We start from the raw sequence: 23795 nt of genomic DNA on the forward strand, positions 1-23795 counted from the left end.
ACGTCATGCCACCGAAAAGCCCCGTGTATTCCTCCGCCACGAAGGGACTACACTGATTTTGGATACGTTTTCAAATGAAATGTGACCACGTACATAGCGTGTACGTATTAAGAATTTAGACTTTTTGTGTTTTTCCCTTTAGTTGTGGATGTAGGGGAGCGCTCAATCATAAATACTAAAAATACAGAGGCGCGGAAGGAGACGGAGTACACTTGTTGCTCTTCCAATCCGAGGAGGCGAAACACGCTTGGAACTTGAGGGAACTGTTGGGCAAAGAGGCATGGAGTTGCTCCGTTTGGCTAGATCTACAGACTAACTACAGTCAAGTAAACTCACTTAAAATCAAATAAATGTCAAAAGAGTCGCTCTCAGTTGACGTCGATGACGAAATCCTTAAGGACCAGGTGTAATTTGGACTTTCAAGTTGCATCTGTTGGCTAACGGTAACGTTAACACCTTTTTTTCCTCCCATAATATTTACCGGCGACGTCAACCTCCCGAGGGTGTCGTCTATTTCCTGGAGTAGAAGTTAGCCGACTAGCTAACAGAAGTTAGCTGGCAAATTCAAAGAGTGCTTAAAATATCGCATTATGTTCATTATTCTGTGAAAAAAACCCAAAACTATTTATGCAGATATTTTAAATATAGTTGACATGCATTTAGCTCGGCGTCAACTTTACACTGTCATGGTTCTTGCGAAGGTAGTATTTTTTTTTTATTGTAGTTTGTTGTTTGACGAATCACAGGTTCTCTGATAGCTGTCGGGATCAGCCTATTTCACGGGAGGGGATTATCCAAGCAAAAGCCAGAAAAACGATGAACCCTAGCTAGTTCAGGCGGTGGAATGGCTATATATATTTTTTGACTAACTATATATTTCTTTGTAAGGGTATTTAAACAGCTAACTATTGAATGACTGAGAACAACGGGCACGTAAATACAGTTCGTAAAGTTAAAAAATATAGCTCCAAAGAGGATTACTTTACGCAAAGCGTTGTCTGGCCCCTGACACCAGATAAGATGACTTTTGCAACAAGTAAAACTATCACAAGTTGGGCTGTTGTTTCTAGACAGAGGTCTGCAGGCTACGGCTCCATCTAAGCAGGCTTTTTTTAGATTAACAATATAAACCTTAAAGTTTAAGCAGTTTTTCTATGTGCTAAAGCTCATGCAGAATATTTATAGCTCTGGACTGATTTGATGTGGTAGAAGCAATGAAAGAAATTACTTTGATTACTGACCCTTTGGGTAGGTTATCATTTCTTTTGTGGTTTGCAGGGAAAGCAGACTGCTTTGTTACCTCTAAAAACTACTAAACTATTTTAGAGGCAAACTACGAAAACCCGTGTAAATAGTTTCTGTTAACATTGATTGTTCATTAATCATAGTAAGCTTTGAGGTGTTCTGATACACTATGTTTGCCAGTACTGTTAATTATGGGTAATTAATATAAAAAAAGCAAACATTTCTCAATTTAAGATATTTTGTCATAACAGCAGTTGTCAGGGTATGTGGTTTAATGCACATGCCAAGTTTTTGTTGGAAATTTATTCCATTTAGCTCTACTTGTAAAAACAAAAACAAGAAAAACACTAATCTTAAATATATTGTATTCTATTAGACTTTTGTGTCAAGTGATTATTTATATATATATATATATATATATATATATATATATATATATATATATATTATACACACACACACACACTTCTTACTGAAACATTTTTGCAATGTATATTAATATACATATTAATATATTAATGCACATTTTCTTTAGCAAACAGCTGTAGACAAATATGAGAAACAGCTGAAAAATAACCTACTGGAATGCATAAAAGTATAATTCTAAAGCAACATGGACCATCTTGATATAAACCATATAATCTCATTTTATATCTCTTTAAAAAAAGTCTCTATTTAAAAAAAAAATCTCAGTATATTGCTCAACCTTTAAACCTGTAACATATTTGTTTATACACTGGCATTGTAGCTTCAAAAATATTAAAATGCAGTAAAATTGTTTTTTTTTTTTTTTTTTTACCAAAAAAAAAATAAAGTTATGTATGCTGACGTCCACTGCAGGATTTAAAACTTTACACGTCGCACACGGGACCATTAAGCTGCATATGTTTTATCAGAGAACTGATGATGTGTCGACTTCTTAATGGAGCGCTCAGATGTTCATCGGGGGTTTTAGCCCCTGCCTGTAGTCTTCGTATTCTAGCGGTATTCATTGCGTGTTTTTAAAAAAAAAAAAAAAAAAATATATATATTTTTCTTCTCACATTTCAGATCTGACATTTAACGATGGTCCTCGTGACCTGAGAGCTCCTCGCCGTGTTTGAGCGAACACCAGAAGGGAGTACTTCCTCTGGACCAAAAGACAGCGCCACCCGTGAAACGAGGAAATCATGCCCTTGCCGTTTGGCTTTAAGCTCAAAAGGACTCGAAGGTACACCGTTTCAAGCAAGAGCTGCCTTGTTACTCGGATTCAGCTTCTGAACGGCGAGTTCGTGGAGTTTACGCTGTCGGTGGAGAGCACTGGGCAGGAATGTTTGGAGGCAGTAGCCCAGAGACTCGAGTTAAGAGAGGTATGGATGGCTTTTCCTTCAATACAAATGTGAATTGTTCCTTTTAGGACTTGCGATCTCAGCAGTAAAGTATTTTGGTTAGGCTGTCTTCTGCTCACATTCCTGCCTGAAACTGATGAATCGAACAGAGGAGACAAAGGCAAGCAATTTTTTTCCAAATGATTGTCCTCATCGTAACGTTGGACACATTATTTATATGGCGTACATGTATTAATAAAGAGTAATGGGAACAACTCATAATGCATGGTAAGAAACGTGGATTGTATTTCATTCTTTTTTTTTTTTAGAGGCTGCTATGAACATTTTTTACATAAATCATTGAGTGCCAAAAAAGTTTTCTCTGAATTCATTTTGTTTTTGGATTACTTGGTGAAATAAATTTTGGGAGGGAAATAATTCTTTTGTGGACCGTTCAGTCTTCTGCATAAGAACATCCAGTTCCTTCAAGTGTTGTTCTGCTGCAGCAGCAACATAATGCAGCCATTTTCAACTGATCAGCTACTCTGAATAAATGGAAATACTTAGTTTTTATCCCACGTATCTTTTTGCAATGTTGTATATTATGTCAGCAGGTTTATTTGCGCCATCACATGGTTCTTTCAGATGTTAGTTTATATAATGGCTTAGTGACTCTGCCATACAATTTATAGTTTAGACCTTTGCATTGAAAGAGCGCCATATACCCCATCAATGCAAATCACTAATTAACTAGCTAATATCAGATTGTTAAACTTGTCCCATTCTATAAAGAGCACAAAAGCAAAAAGGTCAAATTTTGTTCACATTATGCAGGTTTATTCATTTATTACTACAAGTAGGGGAGGAATAGTTACAGATAACACTATTCCTGTTATAATGTGTTTGTTTCTGTGCTACAAATAATTGATTTTCCCTTTGGAATAAATAATAAGGAGATAATTTGATACAATATTTGGCAGTTTATTTATGAGTAGTGTGATACCTTGAAACCATGTTATTGCTATTTAAGGTTAATTTACCATGAGAGCTTCATGCTGACCCAGGCTTACCCTTTGCATTGGAATCTAAGGCTACGTTAACACCACAGGGAAATGCGACCCAAGTCCAATCTTTTTGATGTGTGATCCATACCCGGCTTTTTCACTGCAGTGTGAACTAATAATAACAAGGAGAGACGCATGCCGGTATCCGCATTTTTTAATCTTTTCGTTTTTCTTTTTTTAACAAAACTTTATTGAACATTTCTAGAGACAATTACATTCACCACTACTTCCGTAAACGGTGCGCCGCTCTGTGGCGTCTCCTTGTTTCGTCTGCACCATGCGGGTTTTCAGACAGCAGACGGTCGCATTTAACAGTAGTATGAACGGCCACCTCTAAAAAAAAAAAAATCTGACTTCACCGAAAAATCGGAATTGAGCATCGAGACCTACAGTGTGGACGTAGCCACAGCTGCAAGCATTGACTATATATTTAGCTCCTTTTCGGTCAAGCGTATAATCAGATAGAAGAACAGTTGCAGATGTGAACATCATAAACAACATAAAGGTGAACATGTTGGACGCATTTTGGTGACCATGCTCTGCTTGAAACCGGAGGAGTTGTAAGTTGATTTTCTGATATTTATGAACAGACAAAAATATCTATACATTTAATCTGTTTAACGTTTAAAATAGTAGTGAATAAAAAAAATTTAACTCCAAGATTAACAAGTAGTCTTATACTGCCCTCCATCATGTGGTTAATTGTCCTTGTGTGTGTGTGTGTGTGTGTGTGTGTGTGTTGTAGATCACGTATTTCAGTCTGTGGTACTTCAACAAGCAGAACCAGCAGAGATGGATCGACTTAGAGAAGGCGTTGAAGAAACAGTTGGACAAATATGGGCTGGAGGCCACAGTTTACTTTGGAGTTTTGTTTCACATACCCAGTGTTACCCAACTGCAGCAGGAGATCACAAGGTGAAGTTCAGAAAAAAACGCATCTTTCATGTGGTGAACATTTCAGAAAGAGTGATTCAGAAGTACCATCATGAGATTTAGCGCTGTAGTTGGATCCCAAAGTGTTGCGCTAAATGTCATAACCGTCACATTTTCTTTTAATACACCAGGATTGTCTTTAGTGACTTTACTGCGCTGCTCTAGCTTTCCCTTCCCTGTCCCACAGATACCAGTATTACCTACAGCTGAAGAAGGATGTTCTGGAGGGCCGGATCACGTGCTCGCTGGAGCAGGCTATACGTTTAGCCAGCTTAGCAGTGCAAGGTAAAAATCCTGTGCGCTTCTCAAGCCTTTTGTCAGAAATGTAAGCTTCTCTGTTTCTGGCCACGACTCTGTTTACATGTTGGTAAACGTGATACTCCGGCGAGGATTTGGGGCACACGTTCAATCACATTGAACGTGAAATTACAGGTTATAGATTATATTGCGTTGCTCACGTCTGTAGATTTTGCTCAGATAAACATTTTTTACAGGCACATTTGGACAGTCAGCGTTGTTCTGGTTTGTTTAAGCTCTGAAAAATGCTGCAGGTTTTCCAGCATTTAGATGGGTAAGAGCAACAAGCTAATTGGTTACATTTTACAGTTTCAATTAAACACCCGCAAATGCTTCTCCCCTCAGAACTCGTATATTTAACCGTCAGCTTGGTATGCAGCTGTGGAACAGTGGCTTTTATGAAGAGCGCGGTCACTTTTTGTTTCTTGCGAAATGCTGCGTCTGATTGCGAACTCTTCTTCAGCGAAACCCCGGGGTTTATCCCGGCCCGTTTCCTTGATTTTTATGTTTCTTCACTGTGTATGTTGATATGGGACCTGGGAAACTGCTGTGTTGTTTTGCTTCTGTTTTGGGTTTTCCATGCTGTCTGCACTGGAAAACAGTTGGTTGCAGCTTTTTAGGCCTGCTAATGTCTGGAAAACCGAACATAACTGTGACTGTTTTTGGAAAACAACCTGAAAGAGTTTAGAAATAATGTTTTTAGATGGTAGTGGAAAACAAAATGGATCCCTCCTTTTCTAAAATTAGACCATCATGCACTCATGCATTACATCTTACTGTCGCGGCACAGTCGCTTTCCTTGGAAGAAATGCAAAGTGTGTTGTGAGGAAATTGTCCTGCCTGCGGTTCTGTATGTGTTCATCAGCACTGTCTCTCTTCTTTTTCTGGTGTCCACAGCTGACTTTGGAGACTTCAATCGATACGACTCCCAGGATTTTCTTCAGAAGTTTGCACTGTTCCCCATTGTAAGGATTTAGTTTTGATGTTCAGCACAAGTAAGGAAAGTTATTTTAGCTCAAAACCTTAAATGTATTAACATAAACGTGTGTTTGCAGGACTGGATTCAGGATGAGCGAGTGCTGGAGGAAGCCACTCAGAAAGTGGCGATTCTCTATCAGTCATACAGGTGAGCGTGTTTTCTGTACTTGGATCCAGAATTCAAAAGGGCTTCAGATTAATTCTCCATTTTTCACCCTCTCCATTTTGTCCTTTCCTTTTGCTATTTCATGACTTTTGACATGCTAGTTCGTAAATGTATGGAAATATTTTTTTGCAGCTGAAGTACTTTCATAAATGAGGATAAATAATCATAAAAATGCTTCAGACTTTCATATGATTTCTGTTCTCTCATCAAACTACCTCGTGTAAAAAGGATGAATGGGTAAAATGACCTGCACATTCAAAAAAGCCTCAGCATTATTATTATTATTATTATTATTATTATTATTATTATTATTATTATTATTATTATTATTATTATTATTATTTATTTAATGATTATTTGGAAAAAATATATAAATGAAGCTTCTTTATGCAAACATGTTGACACATGGCACCATGCATAATCTGTAAATGTGTTTTTCTTGCATTCCTGATTAAAATTATTTACCTTCTACATAGTTAGAAGGTAAATAGACTTGAGGATTAACTAATGCTAACAAAGCATAGGCTGAATGCCATTACGATTAAAGTTCAAATATTAAACAAAGTCTTGAAGAAGTTGGGGGAGCACAGATCCACGTTTCACTGAAGAGAGGCTGCAGAAGGCCAAACCAAGCCAGCATTAAATCGCTGAACTTAGTTTAATTCACTCCAGTTCCCAGGGACGGGCTTTTCCTCTACCCGTCTCGTGACCCTGATCTAATTATCATCACGTTCTTGTTCCGTTCAGAGGTTTGTCTGCTCCTGAAGCAGAAATGTTGTACATGCAGGAGGTGGAAAAGATGGAAGGCTATGGCCAGGAGAGCTATCAGGCCAAGGTGGGTCTGCAGCACACACCCAGACCTTTGCTATTCAAGCCATTTGAGACAGAATATGGATAAAAAGAAACATCTTTGTTTTGTTCTTTTTTTTTTATCAGGACAACACGGGGATAGATGTTACTCTGGGTTCCTGCCTTGATGGAATCTTTGTCAAATATAAGAATGGACGTTCACCTCTATTGTACAGGTAGGTTTGTAAAGAAATCCATGGCTTTGACAGTTCACAAAAAGGTTTGCAAAGCAGATGAGAATAAAGATATGACAATACCTGATAACAGGAAGGGTTTTGCGGGTAATCTGTACTGAGGTTTTAGAAAGTCCCGCTTTCAAAGCTGCTATTTGTCAATCCGTCTCTCCTCTTTTAAAATCCTTTTACTGGGGTGCCAGAAAAGGTGCCTGATTGGTTCGATTCTTCTATCGCCGTCTGGATCATACAGTAGTGCAGCACACACCTTCCCCCACCTGTTGCTGCGCACTGCCTGCCAGCCGGCTGGAAGAAGACTACTACATTTTTTCTTTTCTTGTTTTGGACATATTCAACCATTTGGAAATAATGTGGTTTGTGAAAAGCCCAAATAGCTGTGGCACAAAGACCAAAGGAGCGCCACCCATCACTCTTATTAAAGGGATTCTGTTTTAAAACCAGATTATGCAAACTATGAGCAACAAGCCTGTAAAGCAACCAGCTATCGGCTTAATAGCCTGACTAGGTCTTAGTAATACTCCATAAATACCTGAAAGGTAAAAAGGGTTTAAGCTGATTATATGTATCAAAGTTAGCAATGAATAAATGATGATGAATAAAAGATCACACGACAGCAGTATTCTTACTAAAGGTTATGACGCTGTGAGAATGTCATGGTGGCCCATGCCCCGTTACTATCATCATGTAAGTTGTGACTCTTGGCAGCGATTAACTAACCCTGCTGGGATGGGTAACGATTTTAAGAACGCCGTTTCGCTTTCATCCTGTTTTAATTGAATGGAGGTGACAGTGAAATGATTCATGTAGATTACTGAAACACGTCGCAGGAAACGTTGTTTGACAGCCTGGAGAGTAAGTGACAAATATCGTTAGAATGTGTATCTGCAAGTCAAGAGTTATTTTTAGCCATCTGCTGCTCCCCTAGTTTTTAATTTAGAAAATAGTCAAGCATTGTGTCTGTTTGACAGCAGTAACATCCTTTTCTCCCCCCCCCCCCCCCCCCCCCCCCCATTTAAACTGCTTGTTCAGGTGGCACGAAATTACCAACATGAGTCACAATAGGTCCTTCTTTGGCCTGGAGCTCAGCAACAGAGAGGAGAGTGTTCAGTTCCAGACCGTAAGTCTGTCTGTTTTCAACCCATCGCCGGTAGCGTCGTTGAGTTTAACATTGTTTTGCTAAACTGCCATTTTGCATTGGATTTCACCACTAGCTAATCTGAACGCTTCTTTGTGAATGCAACTATTTTTTTAGGCTGTGTTTTTTTTTTTTTTTTAAACGATGTGTAAACTGTCTTGCGAAAGTATTCACATTCCTGAAACGCTGTCATGTTTTCTCGTCACAGCCACAAACCTAAACGTGTTTGGATTTGATGGGAAACGTCAGATAGTAATGCAAGATTTGTCGTGTTTCCATCAGCGTTTTTTTAATGCGCTTTTTCAAGTATCGCACCAGGGAAGGTTGATGGAAACGATGGCAAAGTTCGAATCAACTCACTAAATTTAGCAAAAAAGATTTTACCCTCGCTTTAGGTGGTTTTTGACTTTTTTTGGAAAAACGATAAATGCATTAAATATCAGATGGAAACACATTTGTTGAATCAGTTGTGACGTAGGGAACTTTTACCTCACGTGACTGATCAGCTGTTTCTGCTGCTGGAGTCTTTCCGGATGTTCCCATAACGCTCTAAAAGATGGCAGGAAGCAACAACAGGTACATATGGGCCGACAAAGAGACGCGAGCATTTCTTAGCGCCACGTTCATTAATCATTAATTCGCTACAAACCAGTGAATGGAAACGTGTCTGATGCGCGTTTTCTTTTTGTGATGTTTTAAAAGTTCGTTCAAAACTCTCAGGAGAGTTGGATGTGAACTCAGCGACTGTGATGTGGAAGGAAAATGATTTCCACCACCCAGTAAAATAAATCTAGGGCAACCCTGTTGGTTTCAGAAATAGTCTAATTGGTAACAAGAGTCCGTCTGTTTGTAATTTAACCTCAGTGGAAATCCAGCTGTTCTCTGAAGGCTTCAGAGGTTTCTTAGAGATTATTGATGAACAAACTGCGTCAGACCAAGGAAGACAGCTGATAGGTCAGGGTTCATTTTTGCGGATAAGGGGCAAAATGTGCAAAGGTAGAGGTATTAATACTTTTTCCAGTGTGCCTCTCTAATTGAACACAGCTAAGTAGGTTTGCCTCTGCCCACTTTGTCTCGTAGTTTCATACGTTTGTTTTCTTTCCATATTCGCAGGAGGACATGGAAACCTCTAAATACGTTTGCCGGATGTGTCTGGCCAGACTAAAGTTTTATAAGATCAACAAGAGTAGCCTGTAAGTGTTTTTGCTGCACGTCTAGCCTAGTTCCTGTCTCTTTGTTCCTCACTGCCTCCTGAGTGCTTGCACCTCCTTTTTACCTCATGTCTTTCCACTTCTCCTCCTCTCTCTCTCTCTCTCTCTCTTCAGAGAGGAGAGTGCGCCCCTGCCTTCTGAGGACTCCCAGAAGTCCCTCCTCACTCTGTCCTTTCCTCGTTTTCCAATGCTCTCTCGTACATTTCTGCCTTCAGATAAGGGGTGAGCAGCACTGCCACCCGCTGCCTGTGTGATCCCACAGGTTAGCCGCCTGAGGCCAGCACAAATAGACCCTTCGTAGTTGAAGTGGGCGTAGAAAACCTCCTCTACATTGCCTAAAGTATTGAGACATTACTCTAAATCAGGGGTGTCAAACTCATTTTGGTTGAGGGGCCGCATACAGCTTAATCTGACCTCAAGAGGGCCACACGTGTTGATTTTTATATTAAATCAATTTCACTTTTACACAATATGTTATGAATAACCTCTGCGTTTTTAAGAAAAGTATGTGCATTTTCAACAATACTTTTACTCAGTTAAACATTTACTTATGCATTATGCATAAGAACTGATCACAGTGATTGTACATGTTGAAAAACATTTATTCAAATTTTTTGGAACTTAAAAACACTGTCCTACATGACAAAATACATCAAATAGATAAAAATTAAGAAATTATTTAAATTTTTCCACACCTGAAGCTTAATCTGCTAATTAAAACACAGCGCCCCTCGTGGACAATATAGGAACTGCATATTTTCAATTAAACGTTTTTGTCATGTTTTTTTTCAATAATTGTTTTATCATTCTCTACCTTTTGTTTTTTTTCTTCTTGTTCTTCCTACTTTCCCATTGTAGTGTCCATATCATTTGAGATATTCCCCGCATGAATCATAATAAAACTATTTACCTTCATAAATCAAGCAGCGCACTATGGCAAAAGCAGTACTGCTCCACTTGTGAAAGTGAAATCTGATGAGCTCCTTTTGCCATTAAGACAACAATTCTTATTGCCACATTGCCAGACAGGACACTTTTTTTTTTTAATAATGATAATTGTATTTAGCCACAGGGCCGGACAAAATTGTTCGGTGGGCCGGTTCCGACCCGCGGGCCGTATGTTTGACACCCCTGCTCTAAATCAATAAATCTAGGCGTTAATTAATTCAAGCCTTGCTCCATGTGGTGGTGGCATGCCTCCTCTGGAGCAATGAAATCAGGCTTTTCGGCAGTAAAATGTAGCTGTATACTCCCACAACCCCTCTAAGCCACATGGCTTCTCTGATGCCTGATCCCCCTTCAGTTCGTTTCATGCATAATAATTTATTCTTATTCGCTCTTATTAGCGCATGTGCAAAGAAAGATCTGTCCAAGTTGTCCGCTGGCTCCCAGCCGCACACAGGGTTATAATCAAAGTGTGGTGAGCGGTCCATCATGGCCACCCGCCCGCTGACCCGTTTCTCCAGCTCCGTGATGCATTATGGACGGGTCAGCCGCTGCCATCGCTTCCTCTTCTTAACGCCACTTTGATAGCCAGGGATGAAATTACCAGCGTTGTCACATGCTTTCTTTCATTCAGGTTCTTCTAATATGGCCGCATAAAGCGAGGCCCATAAATTCATATGAAAGCCGATTTATTGAGAATTCAGTAAATGCAATGTCATTATAGTTTGTGTGTAAAGGCAGGTGTCTCAATACTTTTGGCGTTATAGCATTAAATATATGTTTTTGATTCTTGCATCAAACATACCAGTTTTAAACGTAGTCAAGCCACCAAAAACAGGTTCCTGTTGAGTTTGTCACACATCTCTTCACCTGCTGTCAGGCTTTAATGATCACCAGACTACAGGCCATGAAGTTTTCCTGATGCGCTGAATTAAATAGATTTTCTGGTCAATAGAGTTGCCAGATAGATATTTATAGGACAATTAAAGCACTGCCCTTTTTTGACAACATTTGAGTGTGTTGTTTGTTTGAATAGTTTTTTTTTTGTTTTTTCAGCCAAACTCCACCTACAGCGGTCAACCTGGTCAGGCGGAGATCTTCAACAAGAGTAACTCTGGTAACGTCTCTGTTCTTCCGCTACACACTCGTACGATGCTATGTTAGACTGTAGCTAACGCACCGTGTCAAATGTGCTTAATATTTTAGAACATGATGCTTTTTTTTAAATTATAAAAGCAAAAATCTACCATGTATGTTTTTATAATTTATTACTTCTACTAATTATAATACATATAATTTATTCACGTGTTGTGTCCTTCATACTTCCTGTGCTACAGACCATGAGAATAATTTAAACTGGCTGGTAAAATGGACCCTAACGTTTAGCTGGTTTCCTGTGACTGCAGTTTAATTGCATCTTTTCTACAGCGGTGTTGGCAGTGTCTGAAATTAACTTCCTAATTCACCGGCCAAGCATGTTTTTTTTACCAGGCAAAATATTCATTCTGACTAAACCCCTGCTAAATATCTCACTGAGCTATATAATACACTGGAGTGCTGATTTTGCCGAAAAACTGAAGTCACTGGCCGCCATCTTGCTCCTCCCTACTCTCACAGAATCTCATAGGATTTGGTTGCAACAACAAGCAGTTTTCTGGCTGTGTAAAAACGTTTCACAGGTAATTCTACAGTCAGTGGATGTACTAACACTATCAACTACTAGGAAATTAGGTGCTGAAATATTTTACATGTTATTCATATTAAATATATATATATATATATATATGTATATATAAGTATGTGTATATGTATGCTATATATATGTATACACATATGTAAATATATGTTTTTGTATATTGTTATTTATATATTTATAAATGTTAAATATATATATTTAAATTAATAAAATGCAAAATATTTCAGCACATGACTTTCTCAGTACTTGGTAGTTTTAGAACATAACATAAAAGTATATGGCATTAAGCCCCCCCTGAACATGAGAAAATCCTCGTTATTCGATGTTGTAGCACACATATTCCCTAGTTACTGGGGGGAAATAGGGAGTACCAATATGGCGGCTGGTGGCTTCAAAGCGACTCGTTCAAACAGCCGGCGATTAGCACTCTAGTGTATAATATAGCTCAATGAAATATCTCCACATAATCCCGCTACGTAATTAGCCTGAGCTAAACGCTAGCTGTTAGCAAACGGACATGACTTGCGTCACATGGGCGAGTGTTTGTGTACGTGCGCGTTTGTTGTCATACGAGCTGAAAGCAGAGGAATATAAAGAAGCACCCGCCCAAACGATGACTAAAAAAAACACGACTTATTTGGTACAAACATTTACTCGCCATGTGGCAGCTAGCCCCTCTGAAATGTACTCGTCAAACAGAAAATCTACTCGTATTTGCCGTCTGGTGAGTCCCTGCTCACTGACTGAGGTGGAAGCCTGAAAGATAAAATGAATATCAACGCAGGAGTTTAAAATGACTAAATTAGATAAACGCCTCCTGACGGTAGTTATAATAAATAGCTGTATAGCTGTGGAGCTCAACATAACAAACATACTTTATTTATTTCAACAGTTACTTATTTGTTGTGTATTTCATGCCTTGCTGAAGCGCGAGTTGACGAAATCCCTGCTCTGTTTATTTTCAGCCGAAGCAACAGGCCTACATGATGCCTCCTCCACAAATGCACTACAACGGCCATTACCCCGAGCCTTACACGTCGTCACAAGGTAAGGACCGGCCACACGCGGCGTCAGCTCAGAGCTTGAATACGAGTACGATAAAACTCCCAACTCCCGTCTGTTCTGACTCTCTCGTAGACAACCTGTACGTGAACACTCAGAATGGTTATTACTACCACTCTCAGACCAGCCTGGACCGCTCTCCCCTGGAATACGGCGGCGGGGGGCGTCTGCGTAACGGCAGCGTGTACAGCGCCCACAGCACCAGCTCCCTGAACAACCCCCAGGCCTACCTTCAGCCCTCGCCCATGTCGTCCAACCCCTCCATCACGAGCGACGTCACGCGGCCGGATTACGTTCCCTCTCACCGCCACAGCGCCCTCATCCCGCCGTCTTACCGCGCCACGCCCGATTACGAGACGGTGATGCGGCAGAAGAACAGAGGAATGGGGGGAGGGATGGTTCTGTCTCAGGAACACCGGCAGAGCCACTCCATGAGGAACCTGAACATCGGGAACTCGTACGCCTACAGTAGACCGGACCCTCTGGTTTACAGCCAACCGGAGATCCGAGTAGAGTACGGCGGAGCGTCGCAGCATCACCAGTATCCCTTTCACCTGGGCTCCAGCTTCCACAGCCCGTCTCCGTACCCTTACCCTGCGGAGCGAAGGCCCGTCGTTGGAGCGGTCAGCGTCCCAGAGCTCACCAACGTCCAGCTGCAGCAGGCGCAGGAGTATCCGGCCCCCAACATCATGAGAACTCAGGTCTACCGGCCGCCGCCGCCGTACCCGTACGCTCACCCGCGTCCCGCCAACAGCACGCCCGACCTGTCCCGTCACCTGTACGTCAGCAGCAGCAACCCGGACCTGATCATCACAAGACGCGTCCACCACTCGGTGCAGACCTTCCAGGAGGACAGCCTGCCCGTGGCGCACTCCTTACAGGAGGTCTCGGAGCCTCTTTTCAGCGGACCGCCGCACCGGCAGCCGTACCACGCTCAAAAGCGAAACTCCATCGAGATCGCCGGCTTGGCTCACAGCCTGGAGGCGGTGAGGGTCAAAGAGAGGACCGTGTCCTCCTCGGCGGCGGAAGCGGCAACCCCGCCTCCTGCAGGCCACGCTGGTCAATCCCAGGGGTCCCAGCATGGCGTGTTTTTAGAGCACACCAAGACGGGGGAGAGGGGAGACGCAAAAGAGGGCGCGCAGTACGGACACAAGAAGTCCCTGTCTGACGCGACCATGCTAGTTCACAGCAGCGGGGAAGACGAAGAGTTGGAGGAGGACGGCGGGCGCCACACTCCTCTTTCACAGGAAGCAGCGTCAGGAGTCGGTCCAGACCAGCAGCACCGCAGCCTGACGTCTCTCTCCTCTCTGACGACTCAGCCGCAGATTCCCAAGGAGCCGCCTCCCGCGTACCCCATAGGCTCCGCCCTGGACCCCTCCTTAACCAGCTCCTTGGTCTACAAAGTTCACCCCCGCATCCACAAAGGAGAGCCGCTTTACCTGCTGTCAGATTTAAGGCAACCTGAAATCATGCCCTCCGTGTCGGAGGGGGACGTGAGTGAGCACGACAATCAAAAGCCTAAGAAAGACTTCGGCAAGGGACCCGTGTTTGCTCCGCCTGCCGGAGGAGAAACATTGGAGGGCTTACCTCCTCCGGTGAGTTTGCTTTCTAAAACGTGTTTTTTTACCTTCGTAGCACTTTTATCAATATCAGGGTTCCTGCATAGTTTACAAATGTTTCAAGATATAGGATTTGATTTTGGGTATTTTCTAGGGCTGAACAATTAATCGCGTTTTCAATATAATCACGATTTTAAAAAAACGCAATTTCCAAATCGCAGAGGTCAGCAATTTTTGGCTATGTAACAATCAGTGAATCAGACTCGTCCTTTAGGTGTTGGTAAAATGTTTAAAGTGGGTTTACCTCCACATTGAAGGGAAGACAGTTGCAGCAGTGAGATAATCTAATTTTATTACTTGTTTTAGAGTTTGTATAATCATACATAGCATTAAGTACTGGTCAACCAGTTTAATACATAGACTTGCTTGTTGGTTGGACTTTATGTTCAACAAGGATTGATGTCCAAATCAACTAAAAGCTGTTCTCTTGAATAATATTCTGATTAATAGAAACATTAAAAGTTCTTGTTTTAAATAGTCCTTGTTTACAAACGTCTTTATTTAGACGCCATTTTTGTTGCTTGTGGTTAATGCAGAGAAAAGTCAAAATTGCAATTTTGGTTGAAATATATTGTAGGCAGAACGCAATTATTTCTACTCTGAGTTTAGAAGCTGTGGGTCTTTTAGCAACTAATCCACACAGCGAGGAAACAATTTGATTTGTTGTTTGTATATGTTTAAAAAGACATGATAAATTAAACTGGGGGAAAAAAAATAAAATAAAAAATCGCAATAAAATCGCAATATAAAAAAAAAAATTGGTCTCAGTGGTTATAACCAGGCTGCTGGGTCTCTGGCATAAACAATAGACGTGTCTCCATAGAAACTGAAAATAAACGCAAACTTGTCCACACAGAACGGTCAGCATCCACAATGTGTACAGCAAGGCGGGAAAACAGGAATCCTAAAACTATATTTAAAAAAAAGAAAAGGTGAACTGGTGACAAGAGGCTGCCGACTCGTGCAGAAGACGGGGACGTTTTGGCGAGACGAGCCGAAGAAACGCGCAGCAGAAAGCCAAAAGACGAGATCTGTCAACAGAAGTCGGCGTTAGGCGCAGAGAACCAGGGTGACAGCATAACAGACACCTTTAAAACGAAGCAACAAAAGCTGGCATGTTAAAAATGAAGGCCGGTGGGTTAGCCCTGAACGTATAGTTTGAATGAACGGTATGTTTCTGGGATGTCAGCTGGGATCAGATGTGACATAAAAGTTCACGCTGCATTGTAGCATCTCTGAGAACCTCAGATCTAAAGTTACTCATGTCAATCCTGCCCTTTAATGTCTTTAAGTAGCAGCCAAATGCACCTGAGAGGGAATAAAAATAATAAAAAAAAGGCGGAAGTTGGTTTCACTTCCAGTTGATGACCGTAATAGTTTCAGGTGGATCGCTGGCCAAAGAATGCGGTTCTGCTTCCTCGCTAAACCGGAAAGGCGACATTGTCCCAGAGAGCCGGCAGCAAGCATGCGCCGTCCCTCCCCTCGCCTCACCTGTTCTTTGTGGCTCTTTCTCTGAAGCCTCCACGCATTCGCCTTGATCTTTTGTCCGTCTCCGCTCTGTCACACCAGGGGATGAAGAAAGGATCCAGGTCGGAGGGGAGGAAGATGGGCCCCCTGAAGCTGGCCCGTAACAACGGCCTGTCGGTGTTCAGGAAAGTCGTTCCAAACGAGGTCAAAGACGAGCCAGAGCCGCCGTCCAACCATGAGAAAGTAAGACGCTTCAGTTTTCAGCGCAGCGCTTCTTAACAACCAAAACTAATGAGCTGAGTGTGTCCGCCTGAGCCATCAGGGTGGATGTTTTAAACGCACCAATTGTGAGTTTACACCACGTTGGTTATCTGATGAAGTTCTGTAAATAAGGGGGTTTAGGTGTCCTAAAAACACAACAATAAGCAGCGTTGAAGGTCACTCTTCTTCCATTTGGGTGCAAAACAGCAGCTGTTGTGTGCTGTTTTTTTTTTTTTTTTAAGCAAAATTGTCTGCACTTTTAGAAAGATATTTCAAAAAGATGCACAAATTTAATGAGGATCGTTTTAATGGTTAACAGGAAACTCCGGCTGTGACGAGTACAATTGTTTCCATCGTTAGGGGGGAGGAGAAAGCAAAGTAAAAGCAACTTTATGCTTGCTTTAAATCTGCTCTGGTGGTTCGTGTTGCTAATGTATTTTGTGACCCTTGACTTGATAAAACTAGGGCTGAACAATTATTCGCATTTCCAATATAATCGCGATTTTAAAAAAACGCAATTTCCAAATCGCAGAGTCTGCAATTTTTGGCTATGTAACAATTCGGGAATTAGACACGTCCATTAGGTGTTGGTAAAATGTTTAAAGTGGGTTTGCCTCCACATTGAAGGGAAGACAGTTGCAGCAGTTAGATAATCTAATTTCATTACTTGTTTTAGAGTTTATAAAGTCGTACATAGCATTAAGTACACGTCTATCAGTTTAATACATAGACTTGCTTGTTGGTTGCACTTTATGTTCAACAAGGATTGATGTCCAAATCAACTAAAAGCTGTTTTCTCGAGTAATATTCTGATTAATAGAAACATTAAGAGTTCTTGTTTTAAATAGTCCTTGTTTACAAACATCTTTATTTAGACACCATTTTTGTTGCTTGTGGTTAATGCAGAGAAAAGTCAAAATTACAATTTTGGTTTAAATATATCGTAGGCAGAACGCAATAATTTCTGCTCCAAGTTTAGATGCTGTGGGTCTTTTAGCAACTAATCTGCACATGGCAAGGAAACAAAATGATTTGTTGTTTGTATATGTTTAAAAAGACATGATAAATTAAACTGGAAAAAAAAATCGCATTAAATCGCAATATTAAGAAAAAAAAATCGCAATTAGATTATTTTCCAAAATCGTTCAGCCCTAGATAAAACACAGCAGACCGCCACCAGCAGCTGGCACGGCTCCTTAAATCGTCTCTGACTGCTGAGACCTCAGGCAGCTTGGACTTTGTGTCTCCTTGGAATATATTTGCATGAGATGAATCATACGCGAGTTTCGCTATTTGAATTGAATTTGTGAATAAAAAAAAAAAAAGTTAACTTTTTGTTGACTAAATTCAGCCCGGCGCATTTAATCCAGTCCCGGGTTTTTTTCTGTCGGCGTATTTCAGTGTGAATTGCTGGAGCAGCACGTGGAAAAGGGGAACCTGCTGAAAGAGTTCGAGAGCGTCCCGAAGCGTGTTCCTGAAGGGGAATGCACCATCGCCCTGCTTCCAGAGAACAGGGACAAGAACCGCTTCATGGACGTCCTGCCTTACGACAGCACGAGAGTGGAGCTGGTTCCCACTAAAGAGAACAACACGGGCTACATCAACGCGTCGCACGTCAAGGTAAACTGCACGGAGACGTTTCCCAGTGGTTCACAAACCTTTTTAGACTAAACGCCGGGATGGAGATGCCACCAACAAACCAGTTAAACAAGGGCCACACCGCCTCAGCTGCCATTATGCCGCATTTATTCATCCAGAAAAGCTGCTTTTCCTCATCAGGAACAATATTAGCGTGGATATAAAGGATATTAAAAAATGACATATTTCATTAAGACACCTCCTCCTTTACAGCCCACTACACTATTGGACCCAGTGCTCTACTGCTACTTGCTTTCCATAGTTTAATATTTAGAGGGATTGAAACATCTTTTTTACCCAAGTGTTTTCGATCCGCCACAAATAATTAACATTTCTGCTGCTTCCTACTTCCTCTGCTTGTGTCTCGTCTCATTAGGTAACGTTGGGTGGACAGGAGTGGAGTTACATCGCTGCACAGGCTCCCCTGTCTCACACATGTCCAGACTTTTGGCAGATGGTCTGGGAGGAAGGCGTCACCATTATCGCCATGGTTACTGCTGAAGAGGTGCGTTCATTGTGTTAATAATTAAAGTGTAATCTTTGCGTTCATTCATTCGGGTGTCTCTAACAGGGTCAGATGAAACACCCTGAGAACAAAAAATCACTTACTAGTTATGTGGGTGTTTTGTATCAAAATATTAATTTGTAGGTTTTAAACTAAAAGCAAGCAAAACGTTTCCTGTTTTTGTGTATTTTAGCACATTCCAGATTATTTTGATTTACTAAATGCCAAAATAGTTATTTTTTTACCCCTTCAGATTCAGAAACTTACATACACTAGAATTGCCATATAAAAAAATGGATAATAAAATAATAAAAATACATTTTATGTAAAATTGCTTTTCTGAATACTCAGACACTTTACAAAAAAAGTAAATCAAATAAACAAAGCAATGTGAAATAATACACTAAAACAGGGATTCTTAAAGTGTGGTGCGCTCGAGCTGCCACTAGAGGGTGTGCGAGATAAAAAGTGTAATGGCGGTCTGACACACCATAAAGACGTGCAAATAAACATTTCCTTTGTAAAAATTAAAATCTAAAACTGCAACTGTAAATTTTGTACGCTTCATTTTAAGATGAAATATAGAGGAAGTTCTCTTCTTCTACGCATTGTGCTTGTATATGCGCACCTATGCGTAGGGGATTAGTAACACAACGGCGCAAAAATAACACTTTTGTGCCGCTCTACCAAAGTGTTCTCTGTCGCTCGCTCGCTAGTCATCGGACACAAATCTAATAAAACTTCTTTGTGTTTGAATTTTCGGGCGCAAATTGTGAGTCAGACCCAGATTTAAAAGTTGGTACATGAAATAAATAAAGTGAGAACACGCATGGGTAGATTATCAGAATTTAGTCCATGAATACACTTGAAATCCTCAGGATCCTGTTGTGGATGTTGTGTAACTTTATTTCAATTTAATTCACATTATGTTCTAATTTTATTTCCCTAACCTTTGTTATGATGGTTGAGTTGTAACTGCAATTTATTTATCTTTTCTGAAGATTGGGGGTGCGCGGCTAAAGAAGTTTGGGTTCGGTACTTGGTCCTAACTGGTGGAGTAAGGAGGTTAGCTCCTGATGAATGGGTTGTGACGATGGAGCAGATCAGTGAAGTGGGTTATGGTTATGGAGGCCTTTGTGTCTGAGGAGGAGGATTATTAACTCAATACGCCGTGGAACCAGGAGCCAGTTGAGTTTCTGGGTGATGTGATCACGGGTGTGGGGTAGCAGATGTACAGCAGAGTTTTGGATGTACTGTAGTTTAAAGTTTTGGATGATGTTCCGTAGAGGATGCCGTCACATTCGTCAATTCTGGAGGTGATGAAGGCGTGGATGAGGGTTTCAGCAGCAGAGAAGGGGTGAGGCACGGAGACAGGCAATGTCCTGAGATGAAAGAAGGTAGTTCTAGTGATTATTATCAAAGTTGCAACTGTGAGGGGATGGAGACATGGTGGAGTTGTCAATGTGCATATAAATCAGAACAAAAGCAAAAGACCTTGTGATGATGCTGGTTGAAGCTGGTAACAAAGTGTCATTCACATTGAAACAAGTCCTGTAACCGACATGGACTGAAAGGCCGCTCAGGGAAGAAGAAGCCACAATCCAACATAAAAGCCTTTTGTAAATACGATTAGGAAGAAACCGGTGGGGTTGTTTTTGCTGTAGGCAGATTATGTGGAAATATTGAAGCAACACCTTAAGACAAAAGCCAGCAAGTATAACCTTGGGCACAAACCTCTAAATGAACAATTACCTCAATTATGCTGTTACAAAGTTTCTTATGGACAGCATAGTCAACGATACGGTCTGTCCGTCACAAAGCTCTGATGTCAATCCGTTAGAAAATTTGTTGGCAAACGGTTTGTGTGTCAGCAGGGCGGCCAGCAGACATGACTCTGTTACACCTGATGCATCAGTAGGAATGGACCAAATTAGCAGTCAGCTATCGTAAGAAAACTGGCTCAGCCTGAGCAAAGTCGTACAGATCGAGGGGGAAATGCAAAGAAAATATATTTATTTGATTTTGATTTTAAAATATTTCTCATATTATTCTGGCATTTAGCAAATATAAATACCGTTCCTAATAATGACCGACCTAAAAAAGGAAACAATAAGTCTAGTTTAAAGTCAGTGAAAAAACAAGGTGTATTTAAACACAAGAGTTTAAACTGTGTAAACATTACAATATTTTCAAACTTTATGTCGATGTGAGTGTTTAGCTGAATTCTGTTAAATTTTGCAGCTATTTGAGCTAAAGCTGCGAGTAAATTTGAGACAAACAGCTTATCTTTGCAAAACCTTTAGCAAAAATGATGCAGACAGATCTTTAATAGAAAAATAAGGTCTTATTTATTAATAGGCATTAGGTTTTGATGCATCCGGATGTACCGTATGTTGATGTTGTTAACCATCAGGACAGAGATCTGGAAGGTATTTTTAATCAGATCAAAAGGATGAGGCCCAACACGCGTCTTTGAGGAACTCCTATCTCGATGAGCACGTTTTCTCTTCACCGCCTTCCTGCAGGAGAACGGTCGAGAGAAGTGTTTCCGCTACTGGCCTCGTCTCGGCTCCCGGCACAACACGGTGACGTACGGACGATTCCGGATCACCACGCGCTTCAGAACCGAATCTGGCTGCTACGCTACCACGGGGCTGAAGATCAAAAACCTGGTGAAGGAACAGGAGAGGACAGTCTGGCACCTGCAGTACACAGACTGGCCCGACCACGGCTGTCCAGAGGACTTTAAAGGCTTCCTCAGTGGGTGGAACTCTGTTATCGACGCATTCAGTTTCAGGAAGGCGGCTTCCAAAGGTATTTATCACTGCTTCTTCGTTTGAACGCCAGCGTACCTAGAGGAGATCCAGTCTGTGAGGAGACACACGAACGCCATCAGCGACCCGAAGAACACCAACCCAGTGCTGGTCCACTGCAGCGCCGGAGTGGGCCGGTCCGGAGTCGTCATGCTCTCCGAGGTCATGATCGCCTGTCTGGAGCACAACGAGGTACTGTTCCACCAAAGAGAGTGAGGGGAAGCAAAACTAACTTTGGTTTGAGTGTTTGCTCAAGTTCCAGGTTCTGTTTCAGGTGCTGACCGTCCCAGAGGTGCTGAGGCTGCTGCGCGACCAGCGGATGTTGATGGTCCAGACGCTGTCTCAGTACACGTTCGTCTACAAGGTGCTCATCGAGTACCTTCGCAATTCCAGGCTCATCTGACGGCCGCCGTCACGGATTACCAGCGCCAAGCATTTATGATGCACCGCGCCGAGGCAACCGCTCATCTCCGCTTGAAGCGTGGACGCCAAAATCAGGACCCGGTTATCGCCAAGTATTAAATAATGTTTGTTCTAAGAAGCGAACCGCTTATATAAGAGTGAGATGAAACGCCACATGAAGAAACTCAGACTGTGACCTGCCTCTTAACAGTATTATCTGAAGATATTCAATTATTATTATTTTTTTTTTTACAAATACATATTGTTTAATAAAGCCCAGCACTTTGATAGCACCACGTGTACATAATGAAGCAACCCTAAGCTGCATAAAACAGTCACACGTGATTGAAAACGCGCTCATTTGATGAAGGATACTTTTGAAGTTATATAAAGGTGCATCTCAATAAATAAGGAAATCTTTGATAATGTTACCTGCTAGTAATTTGATTCAAAAAGTGAAACTGCATGGAAACGTTTTTTTTTTTTTGATAAAATGCGGCTCGCAGATAATCAAAACCCAAGATTCAGTTTCTCTGATAATTTTGAATATTACAGAAGACTAATAAAAATAAAATAGGAGTGTCCAGGGAAAATGTGTCCCAGGTCCTGCACCAGGAGCGTCCTAACATGTTCTGGATACGCTGGTGTATGGTGGCTCCAGTCAATCTCCTCCAAACCCTTGAATGGTCTTTGCTCCTCTATTCTTTTCCCAGCCTGCATGTATCCCAGTTTTTTTATTTTTTTTATTTCTATCAAACTTTTTCCTTCCACTCAACTTTCTTTTGAATGTTCTCTGATGCAAACGAGAGCCGGCTCTAGTAGTAGCTTCCCCCACCTGACCGTCGCTCATCGCACAACATTTCTAGACGTAACATTTTCTGGGTTTATGTGATATTCAAACTGTCGGATGAAACTGAATTGTCGGGTTTTTATTAGCTGCAAGTTGTAATCGTCGAACTCACACCCAGACCAGATCGCGGTGGAATAAATCTACGCTAATGCGTTTCACTTTTTGAACTGAAGGATATACGTTGGATTATATTTCACTTGTTGCCAGGAGGAGGGACCTTTCTGCTGTCTGATGGGAAAGCTGAGAAAGTAGGTTATTGTTTCCTAGAGTTAGGATGGGAACAATCAGGCTGTTTGCATAGAAAGTATTCATCTGCAGTGTTGAACTAAATCCTCTTTTGGCTCCGTGAGAGGATCTAAAACCCGAACGCCTGCTGGATGAGGGACTCTAAGGACAGGTCTTTGTGAAACACTGGACGGATGAGGATTGGAAAGTAGAGAAGAGGGGAAATTAAGGGGAGGGGGGGGGTTGTATTTATTTTTATAAAATGTCAGGATTTGCGGTTTAAAACGATTGGGTTTTGTATTTAAGAACTTACTGTTGAACTGTGTTGCTGTAACTAAAAACAAACTAAGCTGGTATTTTTTTCAACGTGCCTTAAAAACCTGGCACTACAGGGTTCCTGTGTTTTGTAAGCTCAGAAGGACATGCTTCTAATTTAGCGTAATTTATTGAAGTGATGAAACCTTTTTGTAAAGGTGATATGAATGAAGTTGGTGATTATTTTTCCTGTAAAATAAATAAATAAATCAGAGGCTCTATAGCCGTGAGCGTCTCCGGTTCCAGCGCTCGTTCGCAGCCCGGTGAGAAACGACGGCCAACAGAACGGCCTCCTGACTATTAACGCCAATAGTTTATTTCTGTCTGGAGTTCAAACTGCACAGAAGCAACGTTTACAGGCCCAGGAGCAGCTCTGCGACAACAAAACGTTCTGGTTTGATTGATGTTGACAAGTTTTTCCCCAAGACGCGGTGATGTGAACCGAAGGAAAATGCTTTCAGATTGGTTTTAATTTCATTGTTACAAAGAAGTTTGGAGCGTAAATGTTTGTCCGTGTACAGGTACTTTTCTCATGTGTAAATTCTGCTTTAATGAATGTAAAAAAAAATGTTTATAAACTATATGTATTAAAGAAAACGTGCCATGTTACAGAGGAAA

General features: G+C 41.3%; 1 protein-coding gene across 2 annotated transcripts; it reads left to right on the top strand.

Moving 5' to 3' along the window:
* The first annotated feature begins 210 nt into the window (after window positions 1-210).
* On the top strand, window positions 211-23795 carry ptpn21 (protein tyrosine phosphatase non-receptor type 21). 2 transcript variants are annotated; one of them, XM_021315928.2, is made up of 20 exons: window positions 211-443; window positions 2296-2594; window positions 4362-4531; window positions 4737-4834; window positions 5744-5811; window positions 5902-5972; window positions 6738-6825; window positions 6927-7015; window positions 8063-8150; window positions 9282-9361; window positions 9494-9601; window positions 11381-11441; window positions 12986-13067; window positions 13158-14677; window positions 16271-16411; window positions 17831-18049; window positions 18444-18572; window positions 21098-21332; window positions 21420-21577; window positions 21660-23795. In XM_021315928.2, the coding sequence occupies exons 2-20, from the start codon at window positions 2415-2417 to the stop codon at window positions 21786-21788; spliced, it is 3714 nt and encodes a 1237-aa protein (XP_021171603.2). In that variant the 5' UTR covers window positions 211-443; window positions 2296-2414; the 3' UTR covers window positions 21789-23795. The 2 variants fall into 2 exon arrangements, with proteins under 2 accessions (XP_021171603.2, XP_012717021.2); XM_012861567.3 differs by lacking the exon at window positions 9494-9601 and having other exon boundaries at window positions 213-443.

Source organism: Fundulus heteroclitus, chromosome 19, assembly GCF_011125445.2.
Source record: "Fundulus heteroclitus isolate FHET01 chromosome 19, MU-UCD_Fhet_4.1, whole genome shotgun sequence".
Taxonomy (NCBI): Eukaryota; Metazoa; Chordata; class Actinopteri; order Cyprinodontiformes; family Fundulidae; genus Fundulus; species Fundulus heteroclitus.